Raw genomic sequence first — 18,651 nt, 5'->3', positions numbered from 1 at the left:
ATCAGTAGCACATTTTGTAGCTTTAAATGCAATATTTCAAGTTTGAAAGTCTTGAAAGTACACTCAAGTATTTTCTTCACTTCTGTGTTCTTCCTTAGGGCTGTTACTTACGGTGGTTTCTTATAAAAGTAGGTCCTCTCTCTTTCATGGTCGTCCTCCTTGTCAGAGTCCTCACTGCTGGATGACAAGCTGTCATCCCGGCGTCCTTCTTCAGGCTGGAAGGGAATGCCGGGTGAGAAGCCTACTGGAGTTTTGGGTGAAGCAAATACCGAGCATGAGCCTTCACTAGTAGATGAGTAATGGGAGGGACCATCAATAGTTACAGACAAAAGGTCCATTTCTGTCTCCTCTGGAAACTGATTACAGAAAGACAAAAAGATATTAAATTTTCACAGATAGGATTTCCATCGAGAACACAGTAGATAGATCTGGAAATAAAGAAGCAAGAGTGCTATGAGAAACTCTCAAGTTCCTCATAATAAGGAGAGAGCAGGTAAAGGAATTGCCAGACAGATTATGAAAAAGAAAGCAATGAAAGCTTGGTGGGGAGACGTTTGCCATCGCCTAGTGATTGATCTGGCAGCTGAAGACGTATCATGCTCTTATCAATTTACAGGATCAGAAGGAATGGAAACATCTAATTTAACAAATATTTGACAGAAAAGAACAAAAGACAGCCAAAATCATCATGACTTGCAGAGGGGTGATGCATCCCAGAGTGTTAGTGAGGTGGGAATACAGGATGCTACACAGAATGTACGGCACCGCTCCGCGGCTCTGGGCTGCACTCCTGGGCACACTCAGGCCAAATTCCCAAAAGGAGCCTCCTGTCTCTCACATAAAACATGCCACAAGCACCATACAAGCAATTTTCCAACATTAAATTCTTAAAATGCCTGTGAAAGGTATCTGTTAGTGTTAAACACCAGCACTGCCTACACAATGTTACTACACAGCTCCACAGTCGTCGTCTGCAAATGCTAATTAGAGCTCTGCTGAAGAACTGGCCTCATACTGTCAGAAAGATGTATTTTTTTTAATCAGCATTTTTTTCATCATTCATTTTTTATATCAGCATTTGATACTTCTAAGTGTTTGCTAGCATTTTGCCATGCCAAAACAAACTAAGCTAACTGGGCTTATACCTAACAACAACAGGTAGGAGAGCTTTTATATGTGAACATATTTAAATGTGCAAAGCACATTTCCAGCTTCTATTTCTACCTCTCTCTCAGAAACAGGAATTTATTTCCTGGGACCATGAGGCGAGTTAGAAGGGAGAAAAAGTACATTACTGTCTCTTCAGTGTGGGGTTTTTTACTTTTATTTTGGCTTGGTTTTGCCTTTGTTGGTCTGTTTTGTGTTTGGAGTTTGCTTGGTTAAAAAGGAAAAAAAAAGAATCTTTACTATTTTCCTTGAACAAAAAACTGTTTTTGAAAGCAGTTAAAAAAATTCCACCATCTGTTCTCAGGGTATTAAGTTTTGGCACATTCCCTACTCCCTATTACTTGAAAATATCTTATTCTGCATTAAATATAGGGATTTCAACACAAATAAATGTGTGAGATGATGTCCTCCCACCTGGTAATTACTTTGTACTGGTGTTGATTGCTGCAAACTTGGAACACAATGTAACAGATGAAGGCACACACACTAAAATCCTCTTCTAAAGCACATTTCAAGGTTTGACTTAGGTTACTTTACATCAGCCTTGATCAGTGTCCAAGCAAAATCCCAATAATTCATTTTACAAACAGTTTTAGGTCTACATAAGGGTGGAGAAGCACTTTGATTGGTGTTCATCTCGTAAAGTAAGTTCTTCTGCTTACTTTACATACTTAAATAGTTTGATATACATTCTGTTTAGCTGAGTGCAAAAGAGATGAAATATTGAAAAGCAGCTCCCTGTGAGATAAATTAGTTCTCTGGCAAAGAATACTTGTTTCTTCTCAGAAATACCTGAAAATACCCTTCCCCTGGACAGCTGGATTGTTGTGCAATCCCCAAAGCTGTTTGATTCAACTTAATAGGAAATGAAAAAAAATACATAAATTAAAACAATTACAATAAACTCAGCCATGCAAAACAACATTTTAAAAATAAGAAAACATAGCAACAAAAAAAGAAAATCAACGATTCAACAATTCATTTCAAACAGTCAGAAGGATATACTTGTTGGGCCACAGCAAACTGACTAATACCCATTTCCAAAACTCTCCTGATTCAATTAATTTGTAAGTTAAGAAACTAAAACATGTCTGTCTTGTCGCAAAACAAGTCTATCTTCCAAAAACACATCCATAATTTGAGGCACACACTAATGGAAACACACACACACAAAACCATTCAGGCAACTCAGGTTTCCTTAGATATTCCTGTCTCAGGAACTTGTGACCAGCTGGCACAGGAAACATAATTATATGGCATATAAAGTAATTCTTACAGAATCTTGGATGTTGAAGGTCACTCTTGGCCCAGGAGATGCAGCATCTACACGGATATCTGGGAGGTCTTCACTGTCTCCAAGTCGAGAGCTGTAAGCAAAACCAAACCAAAACAGCTTGTTGGGTTTTACTACAGGATTTTAGGGTCATCCAAACATTTAACAACATAAATAACACTTACAATTTTGTTGTGGAACAAAGTATAAAATTTTAATTGAAGCACTTAAAGTACGTGAAATACTCCTGCAGAGGTTTTCCAATTCGAAGCAAATTTCTGTTATAGAAAGTTCTATTCTCATAAGAAAAAGTCCAAAGAACTCTAGCACACCTCTCCACCTTTTTAATTTTCATATATTTTTATATTTAATACTTAATAATGCAATTTTTAATTCCAAATTTTGACTGCTTCAGCTAGATCTGCAGAGGCAATAAATACTTTACTAGGAGACGTCATTATACAACTACAGTTGGCTCAGCAGCCCATTAAATGATGAAACAAAACCAATACAGGTTACAACAGGTGAAGAGATGAAATGCAAATGATCATTCACACACAAAAAAGCATCTCCCTCCCTTCTTCTCATTAAAACAGGCCTTTTAAAGGCCTGCAAATCAAGTGTAGAAATCAGAATTATTACACTCTACCATTTTTGCTTATATACACTTCCTCCGCATGTCTTGAAAGCAGGATTCTGTAGGAAACCCTAAGTTGTTGTAGAAGTGGAATCTTCTCAGCATTTTCAAAAAATGGAGAAAAAACTCTTTTTACAACATGCCTGCCTTCCAAAATGACCTCTCCCATCCAGTTCCACCAAGTACAGCTGCTGTCTACAGTAAAAGGACTCTTAGAGCTGAAGTCCAATGTTTCCTCTGTTCCCTATGTTGCTATCACAGATCCCAACTTCCCAGCAGCTCACCTTGCTCTGTCCATTCTCTTCAGAGGTGGTCTTCCGGATGCTGAAATACTCTTAGACCGGCTATAGCTGGGTTTGTAGCTGAGACCCCACTTGTCTTTCAAGGAGGCAGCCTAAAACAGAAATAACATTTAAATGCAACAACTGAGAACAAAGAGAAAAACTCTGGAAAGCTAAAATATTATTTTATACAGCTGTGCCAGTAAAGTAAAAAGGTGGTTTTGTCCCCTAATAGCTAAAACGGATTCATTGGTCCAGCAAGCAATTATTTGTTAATATGTTAAGAGAATGAGTAAATGACATCTTCAAATGCATATTTTCTATTTCTTGTGAGTGTGCAAATAGCCCATTTACATTACACCATCTGTGAAATATCAATTTTCCTATCATTATTATTATAAGGGAGAAAAACCTTTCCCTGCCCCTCCTACAGGTAAAGATGGTGCTGAACTATTTGATGCTTTTAAACTTCCTTTTCCATTACTAACATTTTCCTTGCTTTAATCAACATGCAGAAAAAGAAACATTCAACACAAGGGCTACAATATTTTTAAAGTAACTTAATCCTGCTCACCCTCATGCTGGATCTACGGAGCTTTTTCCGAACATCCCGGCGGATATCGTTCACAGCCACCGACTCCAGCTGCTGATAGCGCTGGATCTCTTGATTTATAGTTCCTTCACTTGCCCCTAATTTTCTAGACATAAATAATGGTTGAGTTATCATACCAGCCATTTAAAAATCTGTGTTGTAACAATGCTTGCCCTGAGAATTATCCAATTTTCTCATTTATTCCAGCAGTTACTTATGATCAGTGTCAAACAGAGCTGCAGTAGTATTAGAATAAATGTTTAATCTAAAATACAAAGTTGAGATACAACTGCCCTTTGAATGGTGACAGCAATCTCATTACAAGTACAAGCAGTAAAACATGTCTCCTCTTCATTATTTAACATGTAATGAACGAGTTCTGTATTCTCATCCCAGACAGATCCATATATAATAACTCTGTCAGGGGGAAACGGGAAAAAAAACCCCAAGCCCAACCAACCATGCCTGTGGAAAACTATTAATAACATTCACAGAAGTTCAGGTGAAATCTGGGACCTTTGAAATATTTTTTCTTCAGGGCTTTCTCAGTTATAGCACAGGAGATTAAAACAGCATGTCCAAGAAGCAAAAACCAACTTACTTTAAGTCATCAATAACTTTAGCTTGCTCATTGAGTTCTCTAATATCCACCAAACGTTTCATGAATTTCCTTCCTCGCTGTTCTCCAGTCTGGATACTGGAAGGTCCCTGCCGTCGGTGATCCACAATCTCCTGTTTAAAATAAATGTCTAATTAACACCTTCATCAAAAATGGGCCACGAGTACAATTTAACAATTGGCAAAGTGAATTTCACACCTCCAAATTTGGACTAGTGCATGCAAAAGAATCAAGTTTCATCTCCAAAGGATTGGATTGGATTTTTTCCAGTGATCCAAAGCCCATCATTCAGTTAAGACACACTGTAGCTACTACATACATGTCCCCACGAGCAGGACCTGCCTGCTTTCATATGTGATCTGCTAGACTGGAGAAAATCCCGCTTCGCTGACCCCAAAAGATATTCTACAGGAACAGAGTATCGGTGGTTTGGGGGGCTCAAGCCCAGCAGGTGATTTACAATCCGCTGCCCAAATGTTAGCTTGGGTGCCTCTCCACACAAGGAACCTCCTCCACCTGATTTCTAAACAACAAACAGGAACATTAGTGCTCTGGGATGATGTTTTCACTGCTGGCAGGCAAGAGACACGTAAGATACACATTAAGGAATATCTTATTAAACGTTTTGTTGTGAAACCAAAAGGCAAGATCAGCAGCATATTGTGTACAAGTACCAAAATAGACTTTTTGTTAGTTTGCTCATGCCAATAATTTACTCTCCTGTGAAGAAAACCTATATCCAGCCACAGCTTTTACAATTCAGGCATCTGAAGTTATGTGCTGTGTCTCCATATTTTCAAATCCAGATCAGTATTTCCACAGAACATCAGTAGAAACATGATCTGTGATTTCTTGCCTTTGAAATAAGGAGTAAGAGAACACAGACACACATTTTTGATTTGCAACAAGACTTAAATGAGCTACAAGGAGTAACACGCCAGACTTGGGGCAAGACTAAGATCTCTCCATTTGACTGAAGACTTCATCACAGCTCTTCCAATTAGTAGCACTTATTTTGGTTGATTCACTTACTGCATGTATGGTGGGAGACATAGTGTCAACCTCGTCCTCATCTGAAAGGTCAGCTATGTTCACAGAGTTGAGGTCAGCAATGTCATCAATATCCTCCTCTCCTGTCAGTGTCGTGAGGGTGTTGCCCAAAGCGTTCAGTCTTTTCCCAATGTTTGGATCCATGTGGACATCAATACCACACATCTTCCACAGCACATTCAGTGTCCAGGTTCCAGCACTACTACTTTCTGGGGAGGGGGAAAAAAATTAAAAAAATTAACCACTTTTTCCTCTTTTAAAAAGTCCCTTATACTGAATTATGTATTAATTAGCTAAGACAGTGTTTGTCAGTTACAAAGAACTGTCTTTTTTGCCTGTTCTGAGAGAAACATATTCCACAAGTGAAACACTTGCTGGAAATACTTCCCAGCTCTGAAGTTAGTCTTCCTTTAGCAAGTGATATACACAGGTAGAACCAATGAAAATATATTCCATTCAGCCAAGCTGATGACAAGGAGAGACCACCTCCAACTTATTGCAGCCAAATTACTATTCCAAAACAGAATTTCTAACAGCAGGAAAAATAACAAATACCTTTCTGTATGTACAAATGCTGACCTATTTATTCAAGTCTTGAACAACAATGCTGGAAGATTTTTATATGTGTAATGTGCCTGCTGAATATCCTGTCTTCCCAGGATTTTTCTAACAAGTGCTACCTTTCAGCATCAAAATACAGAACTTGCCTTAAGCAGAACTACAGAAGACACTGGTCTCCTTTCTAAATGGATTCAGCTTGTTTGTCATCATTCACAAATCCATGTGAGGTAATTTTTTAATTTTTGGAGCATATGTTTCTTTTTTTTTTTTTCCCTCAGCACAAAAAAAGCAAGTGAGGGACAAGGAGCAAAACTACAGGAGCAGGAGACACTGCAGATGCAACCACTGGGCAAAGAGATAAAGAAACAAGCAGCAGGTATGGTGACCAATATAGAGACTTCCAGCTATTTTTGAGGCCTCTGGAGAATGTCCAAACTACTCAGACTGGGAAGAGAGGGAGTTTGGGAAAAATACAGGTTTCTCTGCAAAAGGTAAGGGAGGAATGAGAGTTCAGGGTGCAAAGTCTCAGCACCAGAAGGGCTGGAAGATTTAGCAATCTCTAGGACAGGAAGCAATAGGACATTACTGTTATTGCAACTATTGCTGATTTTTCTCCCACCAAGGAACAATCACATCTACACTCTGTCTTTTCCTGCAGGTAAAAATCTGAAGCCAGTGTTGCTGATGTGACTCAAAAGCTACAACAGCTTGGAAAGGTCACACAGATGAAAACACTGAGGATTTTACCAGGAAAACAAGACACTAAGCAAAACAAAACAAAACAAAACAAAACAAAAAAAACCCCCAAACCACCAATTAAATTAAAACACAGTTAAAGGATTCAAACGTCATATTTTATGAATGTGTTATTTATATAGGACTTGATTTATTAAAAGAGGCATATTACCTGCTGCAGCTTGTCCTGTTGTCCTAGAACATACCTCATAGGTACCATCTGGCACAACACCTATACGAAGGATACAAAGTAGAATCTCTGGTTAGGGAGGCAGTAAAAGTAGTTTTAGACCAGCCCTTCCAAATCCCACCCTCAGTTTCTTGCCCTCTATAATTAAAGCATGAATGGTGTTGGATTGGAGATTTAGTTTGAATTCCCATTGAATGACTTTTTTTATTTAGTGAAGTGAATCTACTTGGTAACATCCAAGTTTATATCAACTTAATACTGCATAAAAATTCTAGAATTTTCACTGTAATGAAATATAGATATGTATAAAAATTATAATAATCTGTATTAAACTATTAAAAACTTAGTGAGATCTTATGAAATTATATAAAAGCAACACATCCAACTCTTCCAACGTCACCCAGACAGAACTTAAATTATTACAATGAGATATAAAGTAACAAAGTTTATTAATAAAGGAAAACAAAGGAATACAAGGTGTTAGATCCATATTATTTTGGTTTCAGAAAGTCTTTAAGTTTTTTGGGAAAGATCAGAAGTTTTTAAAGTCAAAGGGAAGGGCAAAAGTGGATTTGTATCTGAAATAGTATTGTCCAGTATGAAATCCCACCCACTTACATGCATTCATGACGAGATCTCCTCTTATTTCTGGCTTCCAGTCGTCCCAACTTGTCTCAAAGCCATCAGCAAAGCGGATACAGAAGTTTTTAAAATGACCTTTGCTAACTAAAGACTCTGAGGAGCAGGCAGTGATTAACGTGCTCTCAATAGTCAGGACTAAAGCAGAGCCAGTGTCAAGATCTGCAGTGTGGTTAGACTGGAAAAGAAAACCACAGGGAGAATTCACTGGTCAGTGCCATGTCAAAGGGATACTGTACATGTATTAAATGACATTTATCTTTCCATACTGGAAACCTGATCCTCTGTTTGTATCTCCATATGGCCCATGACCACAGAACACAGGATCCATTCTTTTCTTTATGAAGAGTCACATGTGAGCTGATTAACATGACAAGAAGTAGCTTTAATTTTTATGTGATTTGTTTTGTGCTTGTTTTGATATCTACAATTACATACAGTCTTAAATACACAGGTTGACTCATTATTTTCCAGCCTTGTATATGAAGATCCATTAATAAGACAGAATTATTTTTCATAATTTACTATCATTTGTAACACATAAGAGCATAAAGAACCATTGGGTTTGTCCACAGCTGCCATATAGAACATTCACAACCAAAATGTTATGTCATTGTGACTTCCAGGTTCTTGGTCTCACTACTTCTTCACATTTCTATGTATCGTGACCATTTCCCTCTACGTCATTAAAATGATTCATTTCTGTTCTGGAATTATTCCCCATTAAGAATATTCCCAGTTCGATGTTCCCTTACAGAACAATTTGCATTAACACAACTGCACAATGCACTGTGCAGCCATTACTTTAATAGAGAAATTATATTAAAGTTAACTGCACACTAAAGAATACATAATCTAGTGTAACATATTAGACTTACCATGTACTACAATAACACAAAACTGCATTTTAAATATCTTTTCTAACCCAGTCTGAGTTCCTAAATAAAACTGTTTGAAAAACAGATATATATATATATCTCAAATAGTTATTCACACTCTCTTTCCTTGTTAAACAATCAAAAAAAGGAGTCAAAACATCCAGTTAAAGCCAAGTTTTCAGAGTTTCTTTATCTATAATCATATGAAAAAGAAAGAATTCATTGGAATTTGTGATGGCAGCATTCAAGAAATATATTCCACTGAAACATTTTCAAGGCCTTTCCAAAGTGCTCAGCTCATATACGGTATAAACAAGAATCCATGACATTACCCCAAAGCACATAAACCAGTTGAAACACACATAACCTAATTCTTCTACAAACAGGAAGAATTACAAGCCATGCCACTAGCCTATTTATCAGTCTATGTCTTTTGTATTGGTGTGAAGAAAAATTACATTTATGGACATAAAAGCCATGTACCACATAGAAACAGATATTTTAACAGACTTCTGATGGGTCAATTTTGCTTACCTGAGGTGTGTTTGTGATGGGCAGGCAAATTCCTAAGTCATTGACAGTCAGCTGAAGGAACAGGGTCCCAAAAGCCTGTGCAGAGGTTTGTTGGATTCCAGGCAACATATCTACTACTTCTTTTGTGGCCATGTGAATATCTTTATGTAAAGCCATTCTCTGTTCATTCCAGTTGTCATAAGCAGCCTTGTAGTTCAGCCAAAACAGGACAGCTTGAGGAGGAAACCAGAAATGCTTCATTGAAATCAACACATAGAAAAAAAATAATGCACACTGACCAATAAAGTTGTGGGGGGTTTAAATTTTTTTTCAGCTTCTCCATTACTTTAAGACAGTGGATGTATAACAATGGAGAGACCCTCATTCAGGATGCAGTGATCAGGCTGGTGCTGCAAAGGACAAGATGGATAAATCTGATGATTTACCATTGAAATTAAAATACAGAAGGTGTTGCTGCTTTAAGCATTATTCCTTTGTGAAGATTTACAACTACCTCCAAACCATCTGCAAACTAATCACCTCAGCAAGTAGAATTTTTAATGTTTGGAATTATAAACCCATTGGCATAGAGTAGATCTCCCAAACTTCTCAGCTACTTAACACTTTAACTTAACATGAAATACGAGTTTTGAATAATCAAGAAAAAAAAAATCTTTAGTATGAGGACAAATCTGTAGCAATTGTCTCTTCAATACCTCTATCAAAGGCCACAGGCTGAGCAAAGACAATTGGCCTGTTCAGAGTAATGAGCACAGCTTCTCTGTCTGATGAGCCACTGATTTCTTCTCTTAGAGCATTTCTTAATCCAATTCTTGTCTTGAAATAGGCAACTTGATGAAAGTCTGAGCCAGCTTCTTCATAAACCTTAAATGTTCAAAAAAATGGGATGAGGGAAAGGTTTGGAGCAGGGAGGGGACAGGGAATTGAGAAAAAGAAATAATGAAAACAGCAAGTTAAGATCTCTCTTTTCCCCTTTTTCTCCTCTAGCCAGGAGGAGGCTATTTGAGGATATTCAATATTTGAGGATATTCAATATTCTTGCATTAAATTCTAATCACAGTGTTATTTTCCTTATTTATCATAAACTGTTAACTAAAATAATTGTTTATATATCCAGATCCTCTATTGTGACAGTTGATTTCTAGGTTTTAAGATTTCTATTTGTTTCTAGGCATCACAAAATACTTCCATGTCAGAGAACCAGTGACTCTACGTAAAAGTGGGTTTAGGAATACAAGAAGTACAACTGTCAAACCAAGACAGACAAACTAGGTCAAAATGTAGGTCTAGCCATGTTTGGGTCTTCTCTGATCTTATTATTTCATTCAAATACCCTAAAAATAAAAGCAATATCAACAAAAATTTTGAGTTGGACTCAGCAGAAAGGTTATTACTGCTATAAAGGGCTAATAAGTTCTAAGATATTAATAGTATGGGGGAAAAAACCAAAACAACACCTCCATACTTGCTCCTTCCATCTCTTATATGCATGTACACATTTGATACCCACTCCACAGTCAGATCAGGTAAGAACCAGCAGTGTAAAACAACTCTTGGCTTGGTTATGTATTTTTTTAATCCCACATTACTAAGAACACCACGTGCAAAGATGTTGAGCACTGACCTGATGTTTAACAATCTGTCCTAGTGCCAGATTTAAATCCACCTGGCATTTCCCAAACAGTTTGAGGTAGCTGCTGCTTCCAGGCATTGCTTTGGTTTGCAGTCTGTTTGAGAGCTCAAGTTCAATCAATCCAGTTTCAAATCTCACAGCGCGCATGGAGGGAGTTGTGGCTGTCACTTGAATTCCCTAAGGAATAAGGAAGGTACAAAGTTATCAGCATCTGGTTCGGGGACATAAAGAGAAGGAAAATAAAACAAACCACCAACAAAACCAATAAAAACCCTTTTCCACTGTGCAGCAGTAAAAAGAGGACATAATCATTTTTCCCACTTGAAAAGATTACAGGAACCAAACTTAAGGTCTTTAGGTCTTTTTCTTCATGCAGAGTATTCCTGATTCAATAAACTTTGAGATAAACACCTAAAAGCCACTAATAGCATCTAGGGCCACTGTTTTGTCATCATAAGATTACCTTAAACTGCAGGCTCAAGGAGTAAAGAAGAATTTTTGGTTTGTCTCCATCTGTTGTGCCATCATGTTCATTCCAAAGAGGTATCGGCTGCTCCCCTCCTGTACACGTTAAATATACACTTTCAGAGTTTTAACAAAACATTTTAAAACCAATAGATACAAAAAGGTGAAAGTGAAGGAAGCCTCATTTTAAACAGTGATTAGTTGAAGATCTATACAAACAGATGAAGGTTGAATGGAAGACAACAGTGCAGATTCATCTTCTTATGTACAATTAATAGCTCTCTACTAAGAAGGAAGGCAGAGAGAGTCACGTTCCTTCCTCCTGGGAAACTTTCCATAGGAAGGCTCCAAGCCTGTAAGGAGTAACACCTAGTTTTCCAAAATATATTATCTGCCCCCTGCACCAATGTATTCCTAATTATCTGACAATAAAAATTGAACACTTGACTAAATACTATGCAAACTGCATGAAAAGAAGAACTGAAATTATATCAGTATTTTCCAGTGAGAGGAGGAAAGAGTATTCTGCAGTTATTTTATTTTTGTGTTTAATTCCTCATCCTGGCACATTTCATCCCAAGTTAGGTACCCCCACAGGCCCTAACTTGAAGGAGGAATCCTGGTTTTAATTCTCCCTGAGATGTGATCTATATTCCATCTTAGTTTATAGGAAGAGCTTGTTGCTGGAAAAAGCCAAGCCATTAATTCTCTCCATACATGCCAATTCTTCTAATTACAGTTATTTGGTGGTAAGAATAGGCAGTTAAGTCATGAATTAAAAAAAAAAACCCAAACAACAACAGTAAATTTTTATCACTCCATTTTGTATCTGGATAATTTTCTTCTTTTGATCAACACTGCCTTCAACTTCAAGATGCAATTACTATAGCTTTCAATCTGTGCAACTTCACCTTAAATAACTGGTACTTATTCAGTTTTTATATAAGGATAATATGCAAACAATATTTTAGTGCAACATAAACCAGAATTAGAAACACCACTCTAGTATATTACGCTAATTGGTATTTTCAAGCCATGTCAATTATTTTGCTCCATGGCAGAAGGACAAAGCTGTTTTCTGCCCCCATTGTTCTGCATCCAGCACCCAGCTCATGGATTGCTGATTCCTGGTGAGTTCCCCCAATATGGAAGGTAACAGTCACATTTCAAAAACCATCAGGCTGCTACTTGCCACACAAATTTACAGTCCAGAAAACCAAAGAACAAGTAATGGTAATAAATTCCTCACATAAAAACACAGGATAAAAACACAGGGGAGATCAAACTCCAGAGACTAAGAAATGTAGTAAAATCTAATATAGGGTTCATGGTTTACCACTGTATGTTCCTCCATAAAAAATATTCTAATAGAATAATGACAGCTGATGAGGGTTTATTCTTCCCCTAAGCATTTTCTTACTACACAATACTAATATCTTTTGAAGGAAACAAATATCAGGGTGTTTAAAATTTGTTTCTTCTTGTCCTTCAGGGAATCTGACATTTTCCATTTCTTCCACTGTATCTTTTAACTGCCTTGAGGGCACATCATCTAAATCTGCATATTTGTTTATTACATATGTATACATGAATATAAATACATATATAGAAATATATAGGTGGTAGATGTACACATAGACACTCCTTTCACTTAGATACCACTGTTTAGCATTTCTTTCCTCACAATGTTTCCAATTATTGATGAATCTTTCCACTAAAAATTAGCTATATTTCTGTAACAGCCTTTTAGGGTAACCCAAAAAGTGTTCCAATCAAACAAAGCTGAACAAAGTGAATAGAGAAAGTAACCCAGCCAAGGTCATGTCATGGATAGAGACACAGAGAATAATGTCCAGAATGCCAAATTATCCTGCTTCCCAATAAAAAGTCTTGTTTATGACAGAACTAGAATAATTTCCAGAACCTCTGTTATTATTTCACACTCCAGCTCTGCTTCTTGCTGCTGGAATTCTAGATGTGAAATGATGCTGTCTCTGAAATAAAGAGCTGATCCTGAGAGTTAGATCATGTTGCCATTAAACAAGGTTTAAGGTTCTTACTTAGAGTTGGTTTTAAGTGTTCTGCTTACCTGAAACCTTCTGTATGACTTCATTTACTTCCTTCATGAACACTTTTTGCACAAATACCAAATGGTTTAAAAGGTCAGTTGTGAGATTATGTTCAAAGGAGCCAACCTGCAGAAATAGAACATTTTAGAACAAAACTTAAGTTTTCAAAAGAGTGGATTTTTTGTTTTCAGGCACATCTTTTCAAGTCCAATTCTACAGTTATTGGCATAAAAAAAGACAATTATATAGTTTTGTATTGCAATTTTAAAGTCAATTCTCTTGGTTAAATTTATTTAGACAATAAAATGCAGGACTTGGTTAAGGTTCATGGAATATGTGAAATGCTACTTAATTACAGCTAGAAATCCATTATCAGAAGAAAACAGAAATTAGCAGCCAGCCTCTAAAAGTACATTATTCTAGTCACTTTAGGTGAACAAATTTACTGGCATCTTCAATGGTAAACTTACTGTGTCCAGTCTAATTTAAAAGAGTATTTCTAAGAACTGGAGTCTGTCTAAGATTGTTTAAATTTGCCACTAAGATTTTTTAACTAAAATTAAAATACAGACATTTTCTCTAACTAGTTGCACTTGGTTTTTGCCTTGGCTAGGCAGGCCCTCCCTTCAGTTTTTCAAGCTGAACAAATTCAAAGACCCAAAGGCTTTTCTTCAGCCAGGAAATAACATAGCACCTAATTACACTTCTAATAAAGATACAAACATCAGAAGTCTCAATTGTTAGACTATTTTTCTGACTAAAGAATCACAGTAAGTAAAAAAGCCCCACTTTCCCCCCACAAGGTAGGTTGCTTTGAAGCAGCATCACTTTTCTCCCTGTGAAAATTAACTGTAGAATTGGTACACAAATAGAACTTGTGAATAGAATAGAACATTTTATATCATTTACTAAGGTTATATATAGCTTCTGTCTATGGAGCTGTCTAATCATGAAAAGACACACTATAAAAAAATTAAATTTTCTTTAAATTTTTTAAGTGTTTATATTCAACCTGTAAACCTGAGAGTTCTGGAGCAGGCAGATTATTAAAATAATATGAAGATGCACACACAGAAGTGTAACAGAGTGGAAATAACAAGTTATCAAGAATGTCTTACAACACCTACCTCAGCCACACAGCGTAGGTAGTTGCCCTGTAGGTAGTAGCCTTGCTTAGCAGGTAGCTCATCTATGCTCCAAATTTGGTCTGAGTAAGTGTCGTGTTCTTCCATGACATATTTCCCTGACATAGTGACAGGAGGGAGGTTGAGACTTGCAGAAGGAGGAATGGTTGACATGTCAGTGGCAGAGACTTTGGAAGTGAAGCGCAGTCTGTGGTTTGGAAGCTCGAAATTAAATCTGGTTTGGGCACCTGTAAAAGGAAGGCGGGGAAAGAAAAGGTATGAACTGGCAAAAGGATCTTTTATTTATCCTTAAATTTAAAAACACTTTTGGAATTAATACAAAAATAAAATATTTAAAATGTTACTGAAGTGCAGAGACCTAAAGAGCTATAAATATCCACCCAAATGACTCTGGGTTTTCTTTGTTTTTAAAGAAAATGAAGACTTCACTGTAATTAGATGGAGAGTGAAGTCATACAAACTGGAGTCATAGGGAGTCATACAAACCACCTCAGGTGTAGTGAAGCCCTATAAAAGTATTCTCAAATAGACTTATGAATCAGAATTTAATTAATCAATGATCATAAACTGATTTTAGCAGCCAGGGGGAAGCTTCCTGGGAGGAAGCTATAAAGGAATGTACACATCTTCATCTGCTCTTGCATTATCCCTCTGGCAATTGTGTATAACAACCACAATGTAAGTTCTCTACATAGCCCCTGATTGAAGTCCACGTTAAAAAAATAAGCTGCTAGCCACAGATTCAAAGCTCTAGCTATAATTCCAGCAGAAACACTGAGTGCTCTTGGATGCTTATCGGAAGGGCAAACTAAAAGCAATAATGTTTCTAAAGTTTCAGAGAACTGTTACCTGTCATTCCATGACTCCTCATTCTTCCCATCTTATATTCCGCCTTCAGAGAGGGCAGGAGCGCTGCTCCAATAGCTATACCATCTATCATGGCACTGAACTTGAGCACTATGGGTTTCTTCTCCAAGCCTTCTGGCAGCTGTGGGAATTCATTTGTTTCGACCGGCGTTTGATTAATACTCGTTGGAGTCTTTTCAGAGGGCAAAGGGGTCGCGACGTCTTCTTTGGTCGGCTGGGGCCTGTTTGCCAAGACAAAGAGCAGAAAACCCTTTTTGTTGTGCTATCAGGGATATATGAGTAGCCTGACTGTCCCACACAAGTAGCACTGGGTGGCCACCAGCAGGCTTTGGAAGTGCCATCCAGGGAGCACTCACGCGGTGGAGGGCTGGCGGATGAGGTCGGAGATCTGCTTGGAGAGCTGGTGGGAGCTGCGCACCATCATGCTGTGCAGCGTGGCTGGGTGCTGGGGGATGTTGATGCTGATGGCTCCAACCTTCACCACGGCAGCATTGTTTGTTTTCAGCCCTCTCTGGGCACTGTAGAGGGCCTGGGATTTGGCAATGCTGCACTTCACGACAGTCCTAACGGAGAAAGGGAAGAGGAGTTATTTGCATGTCTTTCCAAGCGGCTACAGTTTTAGGTTAAAATGAGTTTTTAAGTGTTACCATAAGTCATTTTGTTTATAAACTCGATACACATTCCTTTTACTTTCACTTGACACACACAGATGCACTACATGCCACAAACAACTATGCTATGTTTAAGAGAACTACAAGTCATGCATTGCAAAAATACCTGTTAAACTGTTACTCTTGCACAAAGTAAGATGGTCCCAGTGCATACACACTAGACAGACAAATTTGCACACACAGAAACAAAGAAGAGCCTTCCATTTCAACTCCTTTTCAGGAATACTCTCAAATCATCCTTTTTGTAAGAAGACTTAGCAGAATTTCATTTTAGCATCCAAATAGGTCAATGGAGGAAATGCTCACTTAACATCCAATACACAGCAAGTGATAAATGGATTTGTGAATTAATACTGCTGATTAATTCAAACACGCTATTCCAAAATATATTGTCTAAACTTTATTTTAATGTTGAGGAGGATATGGTTCACAATGGTTACCCAAGATAAAAATACAACTGCACAGAACTGACAGGTTTTTTTGTCAAAATGAAATTTTGGCATAGCAGAATTCACTAAGGTCCTATTAAAAAAGATTACAGGGGTAACACATTAATGTTTCCCATCTGTGGTCAATTCCTGGAGGGTTACCCAATGGAAGTATTTTAAGCAGCCAACACAATATTACAGCCTCAAAGAGAAGGACATTGTAGCTGTGAAGATGCAGTACATCAGCTCAAATGGCTGAAAAACAGACTCTATAAAACTGCAACATTACATGCAAGTTTCTGAAATACTATATTTTAAGGAGCGTCACTAAAATACTTTTAGTATCACAATTTAAATTGTTCCCCAGGCAACTGGGTTTCGTGGTGGAAGCTACAGTATTCTACGAATTTTACTCCCTGGTGTAAAAAAAAAAGATATCATCCTTCTGCTTATAATAAAAAAATAAACAGCACTGTAAGGCTACCACAGGCCTATCAACAGCAGATCCATTGACTGAAGCTCAAGGAACAGCCTCAGATTTTCACAGCTATGCAAGGGCTACAAGTGACCTGAAGTGGTTATGGATAATTTTTTAGGGCAGACTCAAGTAGAAATGATTTCAAAATACATGAAGAATTTACACAAATATGGAGGAGGAAACAAATCTTCATTCACAACTATTTTCAGAAAAACATTATACAAATAAACCTTAATTAAGAAAACTCCAGACTTATTTTACTCCATCTCTAATTATTTCTCTCTTCATATTTGCTTATTTCCTGCTCTCTTCCTGCTACCATTCTGGCTCAACTGTTGTGAGGCCAATCAAGAATACATTTCCATCCCCATCTATAACACAAAATACTACTACATTCAAACCATTTTAAAACATTTTCTTAATTAAAAAAAGTTACACCAACATAGATGTTGCAAGACAAAAATATTTCAGCAAGATTAACTGTGCTTTTCTGCTAAGATATTTCCATATTTCATGCAACAAATTAATTTCACTGTTGCTTGCCCGCAAAAAAACTACTTCCATGACAGAATGAAATGTGGAATGACTGTCTGGCTATACATTTATTTGGATTGAGGACTGCACATGAATTATCTACAGTTTGCCTACCTACAATGATATGCCTATGACAGATCTGGTTATATATTATTAAAATCATTAATCAGTATTTAAGTTATATGCCAGCAATGCTTTCTGAAAGAATTCTATGTTCTCACATCAATTCCTTGAGTAATCACTCTCCAGACAAACTCGTGAAAAAAAGTATTTGTCCCATTACAGAACTGACTACAAGGCCACCACTTAAAAGATTTTTGGGAATGTTATAAGAAGGGAGGGAGAAAAAGGTCAGCAGGAGGTCCATAACACACAGGAACTATTACAGAGTCAGTTGAAAACTCAGGCAGTAGCAGATACTTGAGATTTGAATAAAGTGATTCTTCTCTTAATTCCAGCATTCATGACTCACCACCAGACCTATCCTCCATGGATTTATGCAATCCTTTTAATCATTTATACTTTTGTTAACCACATCATAAGGCAATGAATTCAACTGCTCAGTGATGTACTAAGAACAAAAGTACTTCCTTCTCTGCTGGTTTAATGTTGCTCCCAGACAAAGAGGAACACAGATCCCAATATTTTCTCTACATCACTTGCAGTTTTACAGTTCATCACCTCTCCTTCCAGAGCTACCTTCTATAAGGACATTTAAAAGTTAATCCTGTATTATCACAATACTTGAATATACAAAGAAGACACTGCATCTTCTGTGAGGGAGACCAGCACCCACATACAGAGATCTGGGGGACATGAAGAGGGTCACCTTCATTAGCAGTAAAAGCACAGGCAGAGTTTTAAGCCCCCACAGTTTGATTGTTAACATTTATAAGGGCCTGTTTGGACAGATATTTAGCAGGCTACATTAAAAGCTTATCTAGGTAATACTAATGCTAAACTAAAATGTATTCAAGCAACATCTTCCTACACAATCACACACAGTAGGAATGCAGCCATTAGCTACACGACACAGAGTTAATTGCAAGACTATTAAATATAATAGTATGACATACAGAAACTCTTGTTTGGCTGTGCTTGTAGGAGATGTGGGAAAATCCTCCAGTCTACAGATGAAGGTTGAAGAGAAAGCAAGAAAAACAAAAAAAAAGCAAATAAAGAATAAACATCCATGCAAAATTAGT

General features: G+C 37.3%; 1 protein-coding gene across 12 annotated transcripts in view; it reads right to left on the bottom strand.

Annotated features, from left to right (window-relative positions):
• The window catches only part of KIAA1109 (KIAA1109 ortholog), an 84,258-nt gene that overhangs the window by 14,935 nt on the left and 50,672 nt on the right, over positions 1-18,651 (bottom strand). For 5 of the 12 annotated variants that reach the window (XM_027658849.1, XM_027658850.1, XM_027658855.1 and 2 more), the window contains exons 48-66: positions 18,523-18,573; positions 15,692-15,898; positions 15,318-15,556; positions 14,451-14,695; positions 13,344-13,449; positions 11,253-11,350; positions 10,781-10,966; positions 9,852-10,020; positions 9,157-9,368; positions 7,724-7,922; positions 7,088-7,147; positions 5,602-5,828; positions 4,889-5,092; positions 4,552-4,682; positions 3,933-4,056; positions 3,362-3,471; positions 2,444-2,534; positions 1,960-2,022; positions 112-356 (exon numbers count right to left, since the gene is read on the bottom strand). In XM_027658849.1, coding sequence (XP_027514650.1) covers positions 112-356; positions 1,960-2,022; positions 2,444-2,534; positions 3,362-3,471; positions 3,933-4,056; positions 4,552-4,682; positions 4,889-5,092; positions 5,602-5,828; positions 7,088-7,147; positions 7,724-7,922; positions 9,157-9,368; positions 9,852-10,020; positions 10,781-10,966; positions 11,253-11,350; positions 13,344-13,449; positions 14,451-14,695; positions 15,318-15,556; positions 15,692-15,898; positions 18,523-18,573 — 2,967 coding nt within the window. The remainder of the gene's footprint in view (positions 1-111; positions 357-1,959; positions 2,023-2,443; positions 2,535-3,361; positions 3,472-3,932; positions 4,057-4,551; positions 4,683-4,888; positions 5,093-5,601; positions 5,829-7,087; positions 7,148-7,723; positions 7,923-9,156; positions 9,369-9,851; positions 10,021-10,780; positions 10,967-11,252; positions 11,351-13,343; positions 13,450-14,450; positions 14,696-15,317; positions 15,557-15,691; positions 15,899-18,522; positions 18,574-18,651) is intronic. The other 7 variants (XM_027658856.1, XM_027658853.1, XM_027658859.1 and 4 more) reach the window with 7 other exon arrangements.

Source organism: Corapipo altera, unplaced genomic scaffold (genome assembly GCF_003945725.1).
Source record: "Corapipo altera isolate COAL_440 unplaced genomic scaffold, ASM394572v1 255, whole genome shotgun sequence".
Classification (NCBI taxonomy): domain Eukaryota; kingdom Metazoa; phylum Chordata; class Aves; order Passeriformes; family Pipridae; genus Corapipo; species Corapipo altera.
This window is presented reverse-complemented; position numbering and strand designations above follow the sequence as displayed.